This window comes from Cimex lectularius, unplaced genomic scaffold (genome assembly GCF_000648675.2).
Source record: "Cimex lectularius strain Harlan isolate CLEC.00 unplaced genomic scaffold, Clec_2.1 scaffold2, whole genome shotgun sequence".
NCBI lineage: Eukaryota > Metazoa > Arthropoda > Insecta > Hemiptera > Cimicidae > Cimex > Cimex lectularius.
The window spans coordinates 2,618,074-2,637,859 of record NW_019394219.1 but is presented as its reverse complement, the minus strand read 5'-3'; the positions used below and the strand labels follow the sequence as shown (position 1 = coordinate 2,637,859).

At 33.5% G+C, this 19,786-nt stretch overlaps 2 protein-coding genes across 4 annotated transcripts; both read left to right on the top strand.

Annotated features, from left to right (window-relative positions):
* On the top strand, nt 1-6,473 carry LOC106663516 (integrator complex subunit 13). Of its 3 annotated transcripts, none has more exons than XR_001340042.2 (13): nt 1-196; nt 276-530; nt 1,525-1,599; nt 2,184-2,345; nt 2,404-2,528; nt 2,584-2,662; nt 2,730-2,940; nt 3,211-3,364; nt 3,422-3,638; nt 5,502-5,657; nt 5,725-5,882; nt 5,949-6,112; nt 6,170-6,418. XR_001340042.2 is itself a non-coding variant. In XM_014388397.2 (13 exons), the coding sequence occupies exons 2-13, from the start codon at nt 288-290 to the stop codon at nt 6,438-6,440; spliced, it is 2,025 nt and encodes a 674-aa protein (XP_014243883.1). In that variant the 5' UTR covers nt 3-196; nt 276-287; the 3' UTR covers nt 6,441-6,473. The 3 variants fall into 3 exon arrangements, 2 of the variants coding, with proteins under 2 accessions (XP_014243883.1, XP_014243882.1); XM_014388397.2 differs by having other exon boundaries at nt 3-196; nt 5,939-6,112; nt 6,170-6,473; XM_014388396.2 differs by having other exon boundaries at nt 3-196; nt 5,933-6,112; nt 6,170-6,473.
* Nucleotides 6,474-8,652: 2,179 nt separating this feature from the next.
* On the top strand, nt 8,653-19,576 carry LOC106663485 (mitochondrial uncoupling protein 4). The gene is made up of 8 exons (XM_014388348.1): nt 8,653-9,091; nt 12,409-12,550; nt 14,988-15,064; nt 17,014-17,201; nt 17,309-17,431; nt 17,658-17,855; nt 19,160-19,252; nt 19,314-19,576. Exons 2-8 carry the CDS (start codon nt 12,445-12,447, stop codon nt 19,486-19,488), a joined length of 960 nt encoding a protein of 319 aa, XP_014243834.1. The 5' UTR covers nt 8,653-9,091; nt 12,409-12,444; the 3' UTR covers nt 19,489-19,576.
* Nucleotides 19,577-19,786: the final 210 nt, after the last annotated feature.

Here is a 19,786-nt window from a genome sequence, read left to right as displayed (position 1 = left end):
ACTCTAACCTTACGAAAACCTCCTAAATGAAGACAATCACAAGTACTAGTGGCAAAAGAAACGTTATAACAAATATTTATTGTTTTATAAACTATAATAAGAAATATGTTATATCAATGGTACATCTTTGATCCCGCCGTGTGCTTAGAAAATTATACAAATATTTATTTTGCTATAAAGGATTTAGCTTAACCAGGTATTTATTTGTCTTTAACTGTAATAGTGCTAGTATAATTTGTTGTTTTTTATTTGTTTGGGTTTTTTGTTATTATTAGAAGTAAATAAAAATGGTTCCTGAACATGTACTGGCTGCGATGCACCCAGCGAACCACAAGACCATTTTCTTGCTGGACCATACGCCTTACTTTGGAGGGAGCTGCGAGAGTGTCATCGAGTTCGATTTCACCAAGTCGAGAAGCCCCGGTCTGATCCCTTTGGCTCCAATCTCCAAATCACTCTGGACTTGCAGCGTCGAAGCTGCCATCGAGTACTGTCGGATTGTCTGGGATTTGTTTCCGACAGGCAAACTGGTGAGCTGTTATTTAATGTCAGAAGTGATGAATGAATATAAACTTGCTATGGCTACAAACATGCTATAAATATTGCTACTTTGCAAACTCAGCAAGACTTGATGAGGTCCACAAATTAATTGTGGAAAATCCAAAATGCCAAAGTGTACTTGATATAACGATCAAGCTATAAATTAAACTGTTAATTAATTTCCAGACCAAACAGAAGCTTAAAATTAATTTATAATATTCATTTATTAGAAATTTGATTTTTTTTTAAACTCATAAACAACTACACTAGACTCTCATTATCCGGGCTTTTTGTCTTCCGAGTTCTAGAAGAGAGGAAACATTGTTTTCCTGCATGAAATAAATTTTATTACATTACATTACCATACATTCCGACAGAAGGACTTGATTGCTCATAAATAATTAAATCTTAATTTTTTTCCCAATTTAGCATGAAATGGCCAGCCAATAAAAGAGGAGGTACATATCCGTACATAGGTACATCATTATGTGCCTTTTGAGTTTCACAGGATAGTAATGCAACAGTTGCTACCAAAAACATTTGTGATGTTTATCCAAGTGTATGAGACGTTCATCAATGCCAAAGGTGGTTTTCTAAGTTCAGATCCGATAATTTTGATCTTTTTGAAAAAGAGCGATCAGGAATATGAACAACTTTAGACAATGACATGTTAAGGGCGGAAGTGGAAGCAAATACATGTTAGACAATTGAGGAACTGTCAAACCTCTTAACCAACATTGGTCAACCATTCACGAACATTTGTAACTTACATTAAATTAATGGCAGGCCTCAAGAATCACCCACCTCACGTGTTTTGGCCTTCGGCTTTATCCATCCTGCCACCGAAATTGGGCTCCAACAGAAAGGTCATTTCAGCCCCCAATGCAATCACTTCCTACAACCAAACCCATTCACACTCACTGAACCCTTTTACCACACATTTCTTGTGTTAATTGTTTGTAATATTTATATTATTGATTTCAGATACGCTTCATCGTCAGTGACAACAAAGCAGAGAGCCTTAATTCATGGAGCCCTTCCCAGCAGAATTTAACGCATGTAAATTAATCAAGATTACTTTGCTTTTATTATTTGTAGTATTTTTGTTTCATTGAGGGACTTTGCAGAGTCATTAGTACATAAGATTAGCAACAAATTGTTGAAAAAATTATCACAATGTATACTGTGTTGAGCCCTGCAAGATGATGAACCTGTTTACCTCTGATCATCCTGGTCTGCCGATTCATAAGTCCAACCAGTGATGATGACAAAATGTTGAATCGTTTGAAAGACAATACCCTAAAAATTAGACAGACAAGGATGATCAGAGATGGATAAGTACTTTAGCTTCATCTGATAGCCATCCCTTGATTGATTTTCAAGTATTGAAGTAGTTGAAAATCCAGAATTTTTTAAACATATCTTACTTAAGAAACTCCAAAATTTAAAAAAATTGTATTAATTATTTATAACTATTAACTTTATTTTTACTTACAATAACATCTTTGTGAAAATTGAAATTGAATTGTGAATTATGAAAACCATCAAGCAAATTATACTATTCTTAAGGTATACCCTTGCATTAGGACTACTTGGTTTTCTTCTTAAGAATTAAATTTCTTATTTAAAATTATTTGTTTAAGCTTTTAAACACCCTTGCATCAGTAGGCGTACCACCTCCAGCATCTGAAGACAGTGAGCAGCATTCCATATTTCATGGGTTAAAAATGGCCGTGCAGGCCATGTGTGAATGTTCGGAACAGCAGCATGAAAAAAGGACCTCTTTGGATGAAAATGTTATACCTGTAAGCATTGAAAATATTTATCTTTGATATGTTAATACAGCATGATCGTATCTGACAGGTAGTAAACAGAGTGAGGATAATTTGTATAACATCAGTAGCAGACAATGAAAGCATTAGTATTATAGAAGAAAGACTGAGGCAGGAGATTATGGAAAGCAACAAAGTCGCTACATCATCAGATTTGTAATTTTTATTATTGCTTTCAATATGAAACTTTTTCTTATTGATTTTTTTCCAGATTAATTCCTATAGATCACTGCGAATTTGTAATAATAAACATCCAGCCAGAGCCGATGAACAATATTCCAATGCATTCTGTAATTTTAAAAAAAATAATAATAATAGCATTATACAAATTTATTAGAGAGAGATTTTGTTGTTTAGGTTTCTTCATCAATTGTTAGTGAAACACATCATGTGAAAGCATCCGGAGGGATCGCAAATAAACTAGCGTCTTTAATTCTAAAACATTATGACCTGGCTAGCACCACTGTTACTGGAATACCGATGAAAGAGGAACAAAACGCCAGTTCTTCTGCAAATTATGATGTCGAAATATTTCATGTTGCTAAGGCTCATGATACTTTATTCAAAGGCAAGTTAAAAACACTGTAAATTTTGCCTCAGTTATTTCAACAAGCTGAATAATTTCACTCTTGTTTGTATGTTAAAAAATCTTAATAATACAACATTGTGTAAATTAAAAAGTAAATTAAGTTTCCATTGTCAAATTAACTATTAATATATTTAATTATTGAAAAGTATGGGTTACAGTTTTTTAATTATGAACAGAAGTCATTTTGCTCTCAATGTTATTCAAAATTAAATATACATTAATTAAGGATATTTATAAATGAACTCTTAGGATGTGGAGTGGATTTGAAGCAAATCAGGACGTTGAAAGAAGGAATGGAATATTCAACAGTTACATTACGATGGAGCACACCGAGAGGCTGCACTGCATCAGAAATGCACAATTGCACGTCAACCCACCGCATCACACCCGTCGACGTTAACAGGTACTCATTATTGATTGATTTTTCTTGTTGATTTTTTCTTAAGTTATAAATTTTTAGCCGGCCCTCATCCTGTTTGATAAACTTCCTCGTCGGTGGGCGATCAGTCATGCTTGAAGTCGTCAGGGCCGGTGGTTCAAAAGCGCTTTCACATTTGCTCGCAGCCCATGCAGGTCAGATTTACATGCACACGCTGGCATTTGGTAGAACGCTACATGATGACCCGCCTTCAATCAGTGAGGGTATAGGTGGGCGAGTAACCGATTATAGAATAACGGTAAGAGCTTGCTTCCATATTAAAGAAAAAATTAAGGTAGGGCTAACAAGTGTACCGAAGTGTAGAATGGTGTAGCTCTTAAAGGTATCCCTTGAGATCGACACTATGAATTTATGATGTTTTACTATTAATAATAATTAAAGAAAGAAACTGTTTATAAGGGTGAGGATACAGATTACTTATTTTTTACTTATTGCACCCATTGCTTTGTCCAAGATCAAATTGATAAATTTTATATCATACATTTTTGGAACAATACCAGACATTTTATATTGTGTAAGATGCACAATATTAGAAAAATAATAATTAGTTCTTTATATTCCTTAACTTTCTTAAACACAATTTTTGACAATTGAACTTCTCAGACTGGACAGATTAGATAATTTTGAAAAAGAGTTATATAAGTCTATATAGAAGGCAATGGTTAATCAAACCTTTTGTAGGGTTTTTATTTGTTCCCATTTGAAGCCTGGAAGATGGAAGAGATTCTTCAGAATAGTATTTGATTTTTTTTTTTCTTAGTAGGTGTAAGTTCCTGTCTTAAGATAACCTTTGTTTTTAAACTTAGTGTTTTAATGAGGGATTTTTTTATGAGTTCTATGATATTTGATTAAACACTGCTTTTATTTTTGTTTTATGTTTAAATTTAATTTTGAGTAGCAAACCAAATTGAAGATTGCCTACTTTTATCCTCCATGCACCTTTAATCATGTTATACACTACAAAATTAATGTTCATTATTATGTGTTAATTGTATGATTTTCTCTTTATACTTTATTGACATGCCTACTCTACAATATTAATTGTACATAATTTATTTTTTTATTCAATTTTCATTGCTTAATTTTCTCCTACAATATTGAAATCAGTCATGTATTTTGAAGGGGGAAAACAACACAAATGTTTTACCATTCGCTTAAGCATAAGCCTCATGAAAAAAAGGCCAACTTCTAAGAGAGATCAATATATTATTAAAACTACCTTCATCCCTCATCAGAAACAACTCACAATTATTATTTTCTTATTGATAAACTGTAATTTTAATTAAAATTGGTTTTTAATTATGTACAATATGGATTGCCTTCAAATAAAGACAAAATATATAAATGAAATTCTTTTTTACAGTTTTTTACAATCAATGTCTAATTAACATAGTTAAACATCTATATAATGAGAAGTGTAAGTTGACAATAAAAGGGGATTGCATCAAAACTATCTGTTTTGGGACCATGGAAGCCGAGTGATCAGCGTGATAGAGTTCAATTCCCACTGTCGCCCCTGGCTCTTTCTTTAAACCCTTCTCCCCCAAAAAGAATACACATCACATGTGATATCACATTCCTTGGCTAATATTCAAAAGTTCATAAGATCATTTGTTAAGAAAGAAAGACCAAGCCTCGGATATTGAAGTTACTGTGGCTTAGGCAGTTACAGTGTTGGAATAATTCAAAAGCTAAATCAAATAATAAAAGCTCACGGCTGCTTAATAGAAGCCAAAAGAAATTTTCTGTATCAGTCTATTTTGGACAAGCTGATTGAGATTCCAAAAAATGCAGGTCTCTCTCTTCTTCTCCAGGCTAGCCCAAAGGGAGTGAGAGTCCTTCCATTGTTATAATTAGTTTGTTATAAAATGCATTAATCACATTCGCTCTTGTGCTATGTGATCTCAATATTTTATTAATTAAAGTTTTGAAGACCTGATGAAGGGATGAAGGGAATATATTAAAAGTAAAAGCTTGTAAAATAACTGAGAATGTTCTTTCTATTTTAACCATTTTCTAATACATATATTATTTATTTATTTTTTCTTAGCAAGTCATTAATGATTGGTTACATTGTTTTTGCTTTGTTCTTTTTTATCAGGATTTTGGAGTGTTTATGCAACAGAACAAGTTGCTACCTATGAAACCAGGCAAAGGAGTGGGAACAACATTAAAACGCACTCGCTCCCGGCTTGAGAGGCACACAAAATTCTGGCCTATGACTATTTCTTCTACTGTCATATTCAATTACAGACCAGTGAGTACATTATGAATTTTATTATGGGTCATTAATTGATGTTAATTATTAAACAAAATCAATCAAGCATTTAGAACCAATATTGACTCTTATGCTACAACCTGAACTTCGGGAAGCAGATGTCGCCCAGTGTAAGCAGTGTATATATTCACTGATTGGAAACGAAGCTAAACACGAGCCGTTGCACATAGCACCTTCTGGTCAGCGAGCAAAAGGATCAAAAACGTAAGTATTTAATGGTATATTTATCATGCTACTTCAATTATTTTATTAAGATCTAGAGAAGAGCAGTATAAACAACTTTGGTCGGAGTTGGAGGCATTCCTTCGTGCCCACTGTGTGACGGACAAGCATATAAATATTTTAAATTGCCTTCTTGAGGTGAGGAATAAGGACAAAGCAGTAGAGGGTACAGAAAAAATCGACATGGATCTTGCTCTCAAGGAATTAGACCAGTAAGCATATTCAATACGGAACTTATTATGTCATTGTAATAATTATATTTTTTCCAGTATATCTAAAAGTTTAGAAAGAGCAAGTGTGATAAGGGCGACGACAGATTCGCCAATGTCCCCTGATGCTGTGGTTCCAAATGTACATAGTAAGTCAATTTTAGAACTGTGGATAACCAAGTTCTGCCGACAGAAGCCACGACCAGACTTTGCCGGTTTGGCCACAGCCCAGCCGATAGGCAATGGGAGGCTGAGGGCAAAGCTTTACGCCCACATGAAAGAGAGGACCAAGTCTGGAAACAAGGGCCCGAGGCCACCAATCCTCGAGTGATCTTTGCGTAATTAAATATATATTTAACACTCATTCTTAATATTTTATAATTTAAGCTTTCTTATGAAATGGATCTTTATTAATTAATATAAATTTTTTAACAAAAAATGGTAACTTTTTTCATAACCTTTTTATCACTCTTACACTCCATGGAGCACAAGTTTAATTTTATTTCTTTATTTTATTTTTATTTTGTAAATACTGTATATCATAAAACCTTTAATTTAGCTTAATAAATGCGTACATTAAAAATATCAAATCTCTAAAAAATACATGGTTTGGCAGGCAGTCTTGTTGTTTCTCAAGTAATATGTTAAGTTGGACCATTTATAGTCAACCTGAAGTTTTTGGTGAAGAGACCTTGATCATTTGTGCTAGTCTACAAATGCCAATTCCTAAATTAATTTTATATAAGTCATTAGGGCATGCCATATCTTGCATATATTATAAACACATATATATCACAAAGTTTATTACATTGGAAGAAATAACATAAGTATGTATTAATTACAATAATCAATTAAAGCAAAATATTTATCAATGTTATACAATCAATAAAAAAAGAATCCAATATGTGCACCAAATCTGAACTTGGGTGTCAATTTAGAAGTAATGTGCTAAGCACCTTGCAGCTTGCACATTGTGCTCATAACTCTTAACATGTTGTGTAGGTGTTTTATCAGATACCAATGGCCAATATGTGTAATCATAGCCCCTGTCTAACTGAAGCAATGTGTTTGCCATTTTTGATGAGGGTTCTTTAATCTGACACCTCTGGAGTTCATCCACTTTTTTTTACTCCTTTATGTCCTGACACCCAAGATATTGCCAGGTTTTAGAAATTTTAGGTGTGACCTTTTTTTCATTAATGCTTTTATGGTTGCTTGGACATCTGATCTTATAAGGATTTTTTTAAGTGCAACCTCTTTTTTTCGCCTTTAGAAGATTTTCTATGACTAGTGAGATTTACTCCTGTGGTCTGCCTGGTGATAAAGCTATAGTTTGATAGTTATCTTGGTCAGCCTATCCTCGCTGGTTTTGTCAGTCAGATGCGTTTCGGCACTTTACAATGAGTTGAGTTTGGGTAATTTCTGCGGAATAGAACAGAATAATAGAAACCACCCAAACTCAACATTGAATGGCGAAATGCTGAAACGCTTCCAAAAAATCAGCAAGGATAAGCAAACCAAAACAAAAGGTAATTATCAAACTATTGATAGCATGGTTGGACATCATAAATACTAGTCTCAATCCTAGCAGAGAACAAGATACTTCACTGTGTCCACACCAGAGAATCTTTCAAGGTAGCTCCAGATATGCGATTTGCTGAATGCCGAGCAATGGTTCACCAAATCCGGACTAGTGGGGTTGAGTGATCGGTTATTCACTAAGTAACAGTATTCAGTGCTCACCTTGCTCGGCTTATTGTCGGTTTCCTTGTCTGCTTCAAATGCACACATATTCATGAAGTAGCCGAACTCAACACATCCACATATTCAGGAATCAACTGACATATGGATATCAACTGTAATCTTCAATCAACACTGCTATTTATTTTTCATAATACATGATTCCTAACTAGCATAGATGTATTAATGAAAAAACACCATTGCGTTTTTTCTGTCAGTTAGGAATGGATTGGCCCAATATTCAGTCTTGGAGTTCCTTGAAATGTACCAAGCTGAACCAATAATTTGGAACATACTTCCGAATCACAAAAATTAGAACGAGGATTTCAGTGCGTGGAAACGGATCAAAAGTAAGATGGGCAACATACTCTGTGACTGAGTTTGTAACCACTACACAAAACAGTAACCACAGCTTAATTTTTGTCCTTCATGATTGATAATAAGTTGAGGATTTGCACTTAGCAAATATGTATTCGCTATATCTGCACAAAGTATAAATAGGCACACGATTTGGCGAATGTTGAGCATCTCGAGATGGCAAATGATTGCCATTCGGCGATTACCACACGTCTAGAGCCATTTATATAAAGACAGCTCAACACCATACTCATACACTGTAAAACAATAAAGCATGATAGTGTGAGCCAATTTATTTATTTTTTATATAATTATAATTTAAATTGTATTTAGAACCATAATTTACAAATAATCGTGCAATCCTCTTTGAAGGAAAATTAATAAGACTTCAAATCAAGGTTTCATCTGGGATAAGTAAGTCATTTTTTGTTTTGTTTTGTAATGTTAATTTATTTTTTGTTCGCTGTTCAAGAAATTTTCTTTGGTTGGCCAATGTTGCCCAAAAGTTTTTCTGTCGATAAATCCGGCAAATCTTAACTCGGCCATTTTTTTGAAATCTGGCGGCATTTTGTTTCGAGTTCCAACGCCACCGTCACCCATCGGCCGAGTTTCGAGACGGTCGAGTGCCAGATGCCAGTTCGGAAAACACGATTACTAGTTCTTGAAGGCCCGCACGTCCCAAGTCGTTTTTCCCATTTGGAACTGAACGAGAGCCGGCAGGGGTCCCAGTCCCAACTCCGACCTCGGCCGCCTCCTCGTCCAATTCAACTCGGAGGACGCTTTCGGTGAGGTTTCGTCTATTTTCGTTGTCAGAAATGACTTTCATAATAAAACGTGAAAGTGGATTTTCCGAATTTCAAACTCTCCAGCACAACTCCGCTGAAGGTAATTAACATATACATTTAATTATCGGCATATTTCTTTTGTAAATAAAAACACAAAAAGCGTCGTGCACACTTTTTTTTCTTTTAAAAAACATCAAATTCGGAATTTTTAACAAATGAATTCGTTGCCGGAAATGTTAAATTTGAGAAGAAAGTGACTTTCGAAAGTCCTCGTTAACCCCGTCCTGAGATAAGAAAGGCTTTCTTCTTATCACACTTTGAGCTGTGATTACAAATCCTATAAAAATAACCTACACTGACTATATTTGTATTAAAAAATATATAAAACCTATTATTTTTTAAGGTATATAATAATATTATTATTAATTTTAGCTTAAATACTCAATAAATGTTCAAAATATTGAAAATTTACAGCCAAAATAGATTTTAAAAGAACCAGACAAATTCTACAAGAAATACATCTTTGATATGTTTTCTCTCATTTTCGCCAGATAATTCCGCTGTTGAAAGTAATTCCTAATTATTCAGTTTTTGTTTTCTTTTAATTCTTCACTACCTTGGTCTTCTATTTCAATATATTTGTAAATTGTATTGTTTAAAAGTCAATCAGTTGTTACACATTGTCACATCTTTAACCAAAGAATTTTTCTATTTGCCAACTTTGTAATAATAATAGAGTTTTATTGAGAAAACAATAACCATACAAAGTATTTAAAAGTTCAAAATTATTTTCAGCAATGGATTTTTATCACTGCTTTTGCCAATTTTGTTAATCAATGTAAAATTAGACAAGTCGGCAAGGCTAGGAGCTTCATGTTTAATTCAGTTTTTGTCACAATAAATGCAAAAAGGTTCAAAAAGTTCTTGTATTTTATCTTAGTCCCTTTTAGAAAAAGTAAAAACACCATCCTCTTTCTCAATCCTCACAGAGTTATACATTTTTTAAGTTAAAAAAAATCCAGTTTAGTATTAAATTTTAAAGAAAACTAAATGTTTCACTTGTAGGTAAAAGTACTGTGGGATTTCCTCCTGTGTTCTGGAAGTGTTGAACTTGTGATTTGGTTGAATTGATCTACTGAAATATGCGTGTGACAAAACAACCCTGCGAGGCTAGGCAGAGAAAGATGATTTGTAGGGGTACGGATAGGGATAAATGAGATGGCCACCAGGCACTTACGCACCTCGACCTGAGTAGGCTATTGTACTCCTCTAATTTTTATAAATCACTGGCCAGCTTCAGCTTGTTAGTCAACCTCCATACCCTTGCCAGTGGCTCCTTAGTGTAGGTTCTTGCAGCTTTTCATCTCCTAGTTACAAGAATACCTGCATATACCCTCACAAAAACAGAACGTGTTCTACAGTCTCTTCGTCTTCCTAGCAGTATCTGCACAGTGTTTCTTTTGTCTGTACTCTTGTACAGTGCATGTGCCTTCTTTGACAGTAGTGTTCTGTCAGGAGTCCAATGGAATCCTAATTCTGTTGCAGTTACCTTCCAGTAATTCCTTTGTAAGTCTTGTGGATGGCCCTTTTAGCCCTTCTCTTCTGGAGTGTTGCTCCACCAGGGTTTGGACTCGTTAAAGATCTTTTTTGTGGCAAGATACAAGTCCACAGTGAGCTTATGGCATAGAGAATTAACATTAGCTCCTTTTTTTGGCCAACATGTCCACTTTCTCATTGCCTGTATGTCCCGATGCCCAGGGACCCATGCCAGGGTCAGATCATTCCATACATTTTTTGGCTTTAAGTCCTATGGGGCTGCCTGTCAGAAAAAATCATCTTAGAATAAGTTCCTAGTCTTTTTATTTCTCTGGTCCAGTATTCAATTGCTGTATGATTCCGCCTGGAAGACTATAGCATATTTACCTAAGTTTAAAGTCAGTTTGGTCTTCAGATTCACCCCGAGGATTCCTGCGCCTCTTTCTATTGTTGGAATTGGCCTTCAGAGGTATACCTTTGGTCCACTCTTTCTTTTCTGGTATGAAAACCTTGTACTTGGTAAAGTTATATTTTGGAGTAGTGGCATCATTGGCATACCTTGTATGGCATCTGCCTGTATCTCCTCCCTCAATTTCCATTGTTTGAATGAGCCTAGGATCCACTATTCTGGTTGACGGTTTGAGATCTGTGTTGTAATGTAAAGCTTGATCATTCTGCTCTACCTACTCTGAACACAGCTCGACCAAGTTGGTGAAAATGACGATCGGCGACTGATAGACGAATGCAGTGAGAATAGGCAGACCAGGATGATCAGAGACAATCAAAGTTACAATGTTTAATAAAATATAAATTAACTAAAAAAAAGAGACTCGATATTTTTGTAGTTACTGTAAAACATCCTTTAAAAAAAAACTTTTGTTAACAACTGAACACTTAAAACTACTTTAAAATATAAACATTATTTGGTTCTTTTTATTTTCTGGCTATAATGTTTCATGTTAATTCACTAATAATTAATCAATCATGTAACTAATCACTTAACAAAATTTATTTATACAATCCATTAAAATTACCATCTTGTTACATTAATCAAGACTTTGTAGATTAGTTTAACGTATGCAAGTGATTTGCCCTTGGGTTATAAATTTTTAGAGGTTGCTCTTATTTTCTTCTCTTTTATCTTTTAGCCAGACAATGATATGAATGATAGAAGTCATTTCTTATATTATTATTTTTGTTTCCAGTTGTAAAATTATTTTGTCTATAATTAAGTGACTTAACTATGAGATTTTGGGAATATCTGACTTGTGAAAAACAAAATTTATTTTTTTCTTCTATCTTTCTGATAGGGAATTAGAGTGATTTCCTATTGTACCACAAACTCCAATAATTTTACTAGATATTTAAATGAATGTTGGTTAATGCATTATTAAAATATTGAAATAAAAAGTAAAGTCGTTTTTAGATAAAAATGCAACTAATACACATGAAAATAAGATCACTAGACAAATGAATGACATGATAGTTTATCTTGATTGCCTTTATTAACACATTTCAAAAATTATTTTTAAATTAGTGCATTAAAAAAATTATGAATAATTTACCAGACAGCACAGTTCTCCATAAAATTGAGTATTGAAATTATTGAATTTACATTGCTTGTTATCATTCATAAAAATTAAAATACTGTTGTCTGCTTCTAGATAAGCGTAGCTTAGTAGTAAATTATTAAAATCTTACTTGCCATTCAGCAAAATAGAGTTCAAAATTCTTTAATTTGATGTATTTCAAAATCATCTCGTTAACTTGTAAGGATTTACATTTTATAATTTGTACACAGATTTAGAGAAAGATGTAAATTAGTTTAAAAAAAGTTTTTCTTCAGAATGTGTTAACTAAAAAGCTGTAATCATATTGCAGAATACGTCGTAGAACCTTGCAGGGAAAACATTTGAAATGGTGCAGACACAGGTACCTCACGCTCACATCAAGTACAGTTACGCAGATACACTATGGTGCACGTACATAATTTCGGTATTTGCCGCAAGCATAGCAGAAGTCTGTAAGTATTTTTTTTAATTGAGTTTTAATATTAAGCTTGTTTATCAATGATTATTTCTTATAGCAACTAGAATAAATTCATGTTAAAAGAGAGAAAACTAAAACAACTTAGAAAATTTGTTTATAATTTTCAAATTGTCTAAAGATTTATTAAAATAGTTTGCTTTTAGTTATCACTATCATTTTATTGGTATCATTTTAATCATTTCCTATGTTGAATCATTTTATACAAATAATACTTCTATTGTCTGCTCAGTGTTATAGGAAGTTCATTGAAAGAATATGGCATTAAGGTTTACAGTTCTGGTAATATTGAAAAATTATGTATGCAAAAATATATAGGAAAATCATTACTTGCCGAGTTAAAGAGGAAGATATACTCAATAAGCAGACGGTACTGGGGTAGTTTCATTTCTCAATGGAAATGTCTGTAATTGGTTCAAGATGTATGGAAAATATTTCTAGTAGGGCGATAAGGGGCTAATGAGACAAATGCAACCAAAAAAACACATGAACAATCAAACAAATTATCACAGCCATTGTGAATTGCTACACTAATTATGGAATATAATTAATTACAATTAACGTTCATCATAAGATAGTTGCTTGTAACGAGATTTTGCAATACTTCACTCAGCTTCTGTGAATAGGACATTTTTTTTTCACTTTCTTGCATTAAAACAACTTTCAGAAATTGATAGAATTAAGCTTCTAAGTTACCCACTGGCTCCTGCAGACTTCCAGGTATTGCTCTTAAAAAAATGTAAATAAATAAAATAAAAAGTTTAATACATTGGAAAACATAAAACTTGTAGAAGAAAGTGGATTGAGCAACTGGTCGTCAGCAATAAACATTCGTTATACACTGATGGGCAAAATCAATGCACCGCCCTTAAATTTTAATATATTTAGGTTTATTCATATTTTCCATATCACAAATAAATTTCATTATAAAAAGTAAGACATTTGAAAAGAAAATATTTATTACCTAATTCTAAAAAAAAAACTTATTGAGTTTTTAAAAAAATCAAAAACAAATAACCAAATGTTAAAAAAAACAAAAAAAAAACTTTTTTTTGTCCCTTTTAACACAGTGTATTCTCACATTTGGCATTAATCATGTTCATTAAACGCCTTTGCATTCCTTAGAAAAGATTTCTGATAAAATTCTGAGGAATTCTTTGCCATTCATCAAGACCAGCAGTTTCTCTTCTGGGGTGTTAGTACCTGAGTTTCGCCGTCATACTTGTCGCTTAAGTTGGTTTGATTGGTTTCAGATTTGAACTTCAAGCTTCAGTTCCAATCTCATTCAGATAGTCATCCACAATGTGTGCTCTACGGGGCCTGGCATTATCCTGGATTAGCAAGAAACTGTCACTGATGTGGGGGGCAAATGGCACTTTGATTATGTCTTATAAGTTATGTCCCTGTGAAGTTAGAGATCTTCTTCACACAACAACCGATTTGGAGCAGACATCCAGGGAATGTCACCCCAGAATATCAATAACCCACCATGGAATGCCACCTGAGGAAGCATGGGGTGTTCCTTTTTCCTAAGCGTCATATGAAAAACTCTCATCTCATCTGTAAAGATAACTCTTCCCAAATCTTCCAATGTCCAATTCATGTTCCCGTGTGAATTGAAGCCTGGCCATTTTCTGAGCTGTGGTAAGAAGAGGTCCATGAGCTGGGTGCCGGATCTTGAGGTTATTCATTGAGCCTTTCGTACAGTTCTGAAAATCAAAACATTTCAAACTTGTCTTATCAAATTTTTTACCTCATTTCCCATAATGGTGCAGTTTCGTAGAGCATGATGACGGATGAATCTAGCATCTCTCTGGTCTGTACACCAAGGTTGACGCTGTTCTGACCTTCTAACAGGGCTATTGTGAAGCCCTGTTTCTCTGAAGCACTGAAGACCCTTTCCTATTGTAGAATACTAACATTCTCCTTGCTGGCTGTATCCTTTCTCTAATAATGTTATGACTCTGACACTGTCATACTCACTGAAATGCCTGATCGGAGCCATTGAAAAAGGTTTATGAATAAGAATATCAAATTAAATCATCAAAGGAAAAAATTAACATGAAGCAATCTTTATACGTAGCAGAATGGTAGGGCGTAATGCTACTTTTTGTACAAATGGGATTAATCAGTACCAAAGTAAACAAAGCATTATTTACTGTTTATTTGGACTACAATAGTTCCTAATTAACATTAATGTAGAGAGATAATGAATTCAATTTTAAATTAAATAAATTGAATGGTACATTAAATTTGTCCATCATTTATCCAATATTATCTTGAAATTTTTCCTATAAAAATTAGGAATTTATCAAATCATTGGTAAACTAGATAACTAAATAGATCATATTTTTGAAACATAAAATATATACAAAATAACAGTATAAAAAATATATATTGTTTAATGTTTTTAGTGACATACCCTCTGGATTTAACAAAAACCCGGTTGCAAATACAAGGTGAAGTTGCAGCACAAAATGGGACACACAAGGTATTTACAATCATTTTCTATTTTTAGTCGAAGTTAACAAGTTTAAATGCTTTTCTCATGTGTTGATGACAAGATGAAAATTACTGGGTAATCAAGGGCATGAATACTTAGCCCTCCTGGACAAGTATGGAGTCGGGCTAGCCAATTTGGATGGGATTCACAAAATGATGACACCGATCACACATTCTTCAAGTTGGCTCAAGGAGAGAGGAGATAAACCAGACAATATTATTAGTAGATTATTGTCTGGTAAAAGACCCCCCGGGGGTACAGTGTGTTCCTTGAAGATTGAGGATGCCCGAAAGATGAAAAAGAAGAAAATCTCAGTGTAGGTTGAGAATTGCAGCACCAGTAGAACTCATAAGAGATAAGTAGAGGCGTCATCCTGACCTTTCGTGGTTCCAGGACGGTTGGTTTCCCAAAAAGATTTTTTTTTTTTAATTAAAGAGTCCCCCACGCCAGAAGAAGTGATCTGATTGCATTCTTATTAAAAAAATGAATAAATAAATAAAAACTTGTAATGCTTCAAACATGCGAAGAAATAACAAGAAAAGAAATAGTTTTGGGTTAAAAAGAGGATTTATCCGGAAGTTAATGTGTGAAAGTAGAAGTGTTACCAGGGTCAAAGTGGCCCTGAGCACAAATGAAAGAAGGATAAGAAACCATTTCCTACTTCTGCCCTGCTAACCTTGCAATTTCAACATAAATCTAAAACCAATTATCAACACAAAACATGAAATGCTTTCATTTTGCTTTCCGAATAGTCCAAAGAAATGGATGGCACTGTTATTTCTTAAGAAATATAAAAGATAAATGTGGTTATCAACGGGGACAATTAAAGAGAAGCACCAATCTGAGAACATTTAAATGAAATGCCAAAAAATATACACATACACACTCAGAGTAAATTCTTTCATATCAAAACATAATCTATTAAATTGGTTATCAACTTAATAACAATAGCAGTACTGTAACTATAATATTACTATTCTATAATTTAATAGTCCCCCACTGTTTTGATGATGTTTGTTAGGTATGAAAAGACAAATAGGGTTTATTCTCAACCTTTTCCTTCTTTTAAAATTATTTTGACAAATGTGATACAGTGTAAGGCAGATCTTGAATCCAATTTTTTTTTAAAGTTCTTTTTTTATAGTTTGAATATCTGCTTATTTAAAAAATTAATTAAAACGTGTTTTGATCATTTGTCCACGTTTATTGATATTGTGTAGCAATTAAGAAGGAAGTAGGGATAGAAATCATTTTTCTATGAGCAGTTGGCATCTTTGAGGTGAAACAGACTGACAATTGAAAAAAGGGGTAATGGTTTGTCGCTAAGGCCTTTTACCCTTGCAGGATTATTATAGACAGGATTATTAGCAAAAAGATAAATAAAAGATAATCTCAATAAAGATCGAAACATTGGCACGATAAAGAAAATATTTTTCTAAACCTACCATCAAACCAGACTGCATCTCTCAATCTCCAAATAATCATTTATTGGTTACATTCACAATCAAATGCATTTTCTCTATCTTAGGTTATAAGTGCAAAGTCCTCTTTAGCCTCCTTATAAGCCACAAATGGATTTTGAGGTTCAATATTATCAGGTTGTTTTTTATTACCTGAAAATCAGCTTTGGTGGCAAATGGGTTAGGTGTTGGCCATAGACAAGTCTTGAGTTTGATCTCCTGCAATATTTTCCCCCTTCTTTTTGCATCATCCATGAAGTAGAAATCCAGTAGGATGTTGGATGTTATGTCATCTTGTGTGAATAAAAATTATATGAAAAATATGTACATAGTCAAATTAAATAAACGAATAGTCACTTTTGCATATATTATTTAATGCTTGACTGTTGCTGTTTTGGGTTTCTAATGAATTAATCGGTTTTAATGGATTAACATATTAACAGACGAGTAAAATAATTCATTTCAAATCTGTTTCAGACACCATATCGGGGTATGTTGGGTACTGCCCTTGGTATAGTGCGAGAGGAAGGATTTTTGAAGTTATGGCAGGGTATTACGCCTGCTATTTACAGGCATGTCATCTACTCAGGAATACGAATAGTTTCATACGAAAAAATGAGGAGGAGCGTTCTGAAAAAGAATGACGACGGGTCTTTCCCAATATGGTGAGTTGGACATTTTACGCCCTTTGCCCCACGCCCCCGTAACTGATTCCAGAAGGGCCCAAATTTTTTCTCTATCATGCATCCTGCAATTAACATATGTTCCGTAGGAAGTCTGCAATCAGCGGAGTCACATCTGGGGTTGTGGCACAATTTTTTGCTAGCCCTGCTGATCTAGTCAAAGTTCAAATTCAAATGGAAGGCAAGCGTAGACTGTTAGGCAAAGCAGCAAGGTATAATAACAAGTGTTAGTATAGGCTAATTTTAATGAAAAGACAAAAAGTGGTACCAGAGAATTTTAAATGTTTGCTAAAGAATAAATTTAGCATTTTAGTTCATTGTAATTAATCATGACTCTAAGAAACGCGCCTTTCCATTACCAAATTGAGACCTTGATTATCAGATTACAAAATCATTTGTGATTTTGTTGATTCTAAAATTGTTTTACTTTAATTTCAGAGTTCAAAGTGCAAGTCATGCATTTCAAAAAATTTTGAATGAAGGAGGAATCCGAGGCTTGTGGAAAGGTTCAATACCGAATGTCCAGAGGGCTGCTTTGGTCAACCTTGGCGACCTAACGACGTATGACACAGCCAAACAATTTATTCTGTCACACACCAACCTCGAAGACAGTCACACAACACATGTTTTATCAAGGTAATTTTACTAAAAAAATATTAATCTCTAAAAGTCAAATAATGTTCAGATTTGTTGTTCTTGACCAACTTTTGCAATATAAAATATAAAGGTTAGATAATTCATAGCTGTAAATCATAGAATGAATAAAACCAGAACCTACAGTAGTACAAAAAGTAACATGCAACCACCTGTTGCATGTGGAGGATGGGGGTGAAACCAACTTACAATAAAAATCCTCAAATATATAATTAATAATATTAAAATGCAATCCTCAAATACAATTAATTTGTTCTAAAAATATTAAAATATGCAGGATGAATATCGGGACATAACATAACGAATAATTGAAGAATTTATTTTTAAAAGACTTTTTTTCGGTTTAGAGCATTTTCATTTTGAAAGAAAATAGAACAGAGATTTACAAAATTTTATATTAATAAATTATGATAAATAGAAAGAGAACTGACAGTGATTTTTCTTCCACAATCTAATTTAGGAAAATTAGAGGTCTTCAAATAAGATAACCAATTATTTCAAGAGAATTATATCGTGTCAGTTTGCTTATGTTAATAGCATAACATAATAAAGCAAAATAATTGAAAAATTTTCTTTAATTTTTTAGCCCGGTTTGTTGAAGGTTTTTCCCAAATATTACAATTTTAAAATTTTTCTAAAATTTATGCAATATTCTTCAAATGCAAAATGCAGAATAAAATTTTAAACAATTGTACCATTGTAAGTATGTATTGTATGATTCGGATAAATATCTGATCGATCACCAGGTTATACAAACCATACGTGTCAAACTTCAGTGCCATTTGACTGAAGGAGTCAGATTAGAAAAAAGCATTCCAACAGAGTTAACAATCTGTGAGAAATTATAAATTACGGATTAGTTGACGACTATTTTGTGATTATGTATTGGAACAAGCCTAAAATTCTCAATTCACATTTATTTTGAATGCTGTGATTCGAATCCAGAACCGCTAATGTGGCAAATACACATGCCGAGCCACTCGACCACCTCGAACGCTGGTAACAGGTGGAACCAAAATAAACCAAGAATTGTATGGAATAACAACATTATTAATAAAAGTTTAAGTGTATTATATGTACAAATGAACATTAAAGTTAAGATACTCAGCATCAATTGTGTCAAAGCAATCAGATCTATTGCTGAAGTATACAAAAATAGAGACGAAAATATGAGATTATCAAGTTACAGGTTCATCGCCTCAAAGGCATCCCTTCTGAATGACAGGAATTTTTTTTTACTCTAAAGTTTAAATTTATTAAACAGATGATTATTTATTGTTTTCCAGTGGATGTGCAGGTCTGGTTGCTGCAACAATGGGAACACCTGTAGATGTTGTGAAAACAAGAGTCATGAACCAACCGACTGATGGAAAGGGGCGGTAAATTTTTCTACCATGTCTTCTCCATCCTGAATTTTTTCTTATTGACTCTCTATCACAGGGGACAGTTGTACAAGTCTTCAATCGACTGCCTGGTCAAGACTGTGAACAACGAGGGCTTGTTCGCCCTCTACAAGGGTTTCCTCCCAGTGTGGATCCGAATGGCGCCATGGTCACTCACTTTCTGGCTTTCCTTCGAGCAGATGCGTAGCATGATTGGAGCCACTGCTTTTTAATAAGGGAGCAATTGAGGAGAAAAAAATTTGCACTTGACATATTTAATTATGTTTGTATTAATATTTGTGTGAAAGAGCCAAATCTTAATATGGCGTACTCTGTCTTAACATATATTGTACATATATTTAGATATTGGGGTTCTTATTGACTGGATAATTAAAATCTAAACAGAGAAAAATTAAAATGAAATATCTGTAAATTTTATATATAACAAAAATGTTATGTGAAGTTTGTGTTTTGTTTCTGTTTTTTCATTGGGCTATAAAAAGGGGAGAGTTTATTTTTTTTAACAAAACT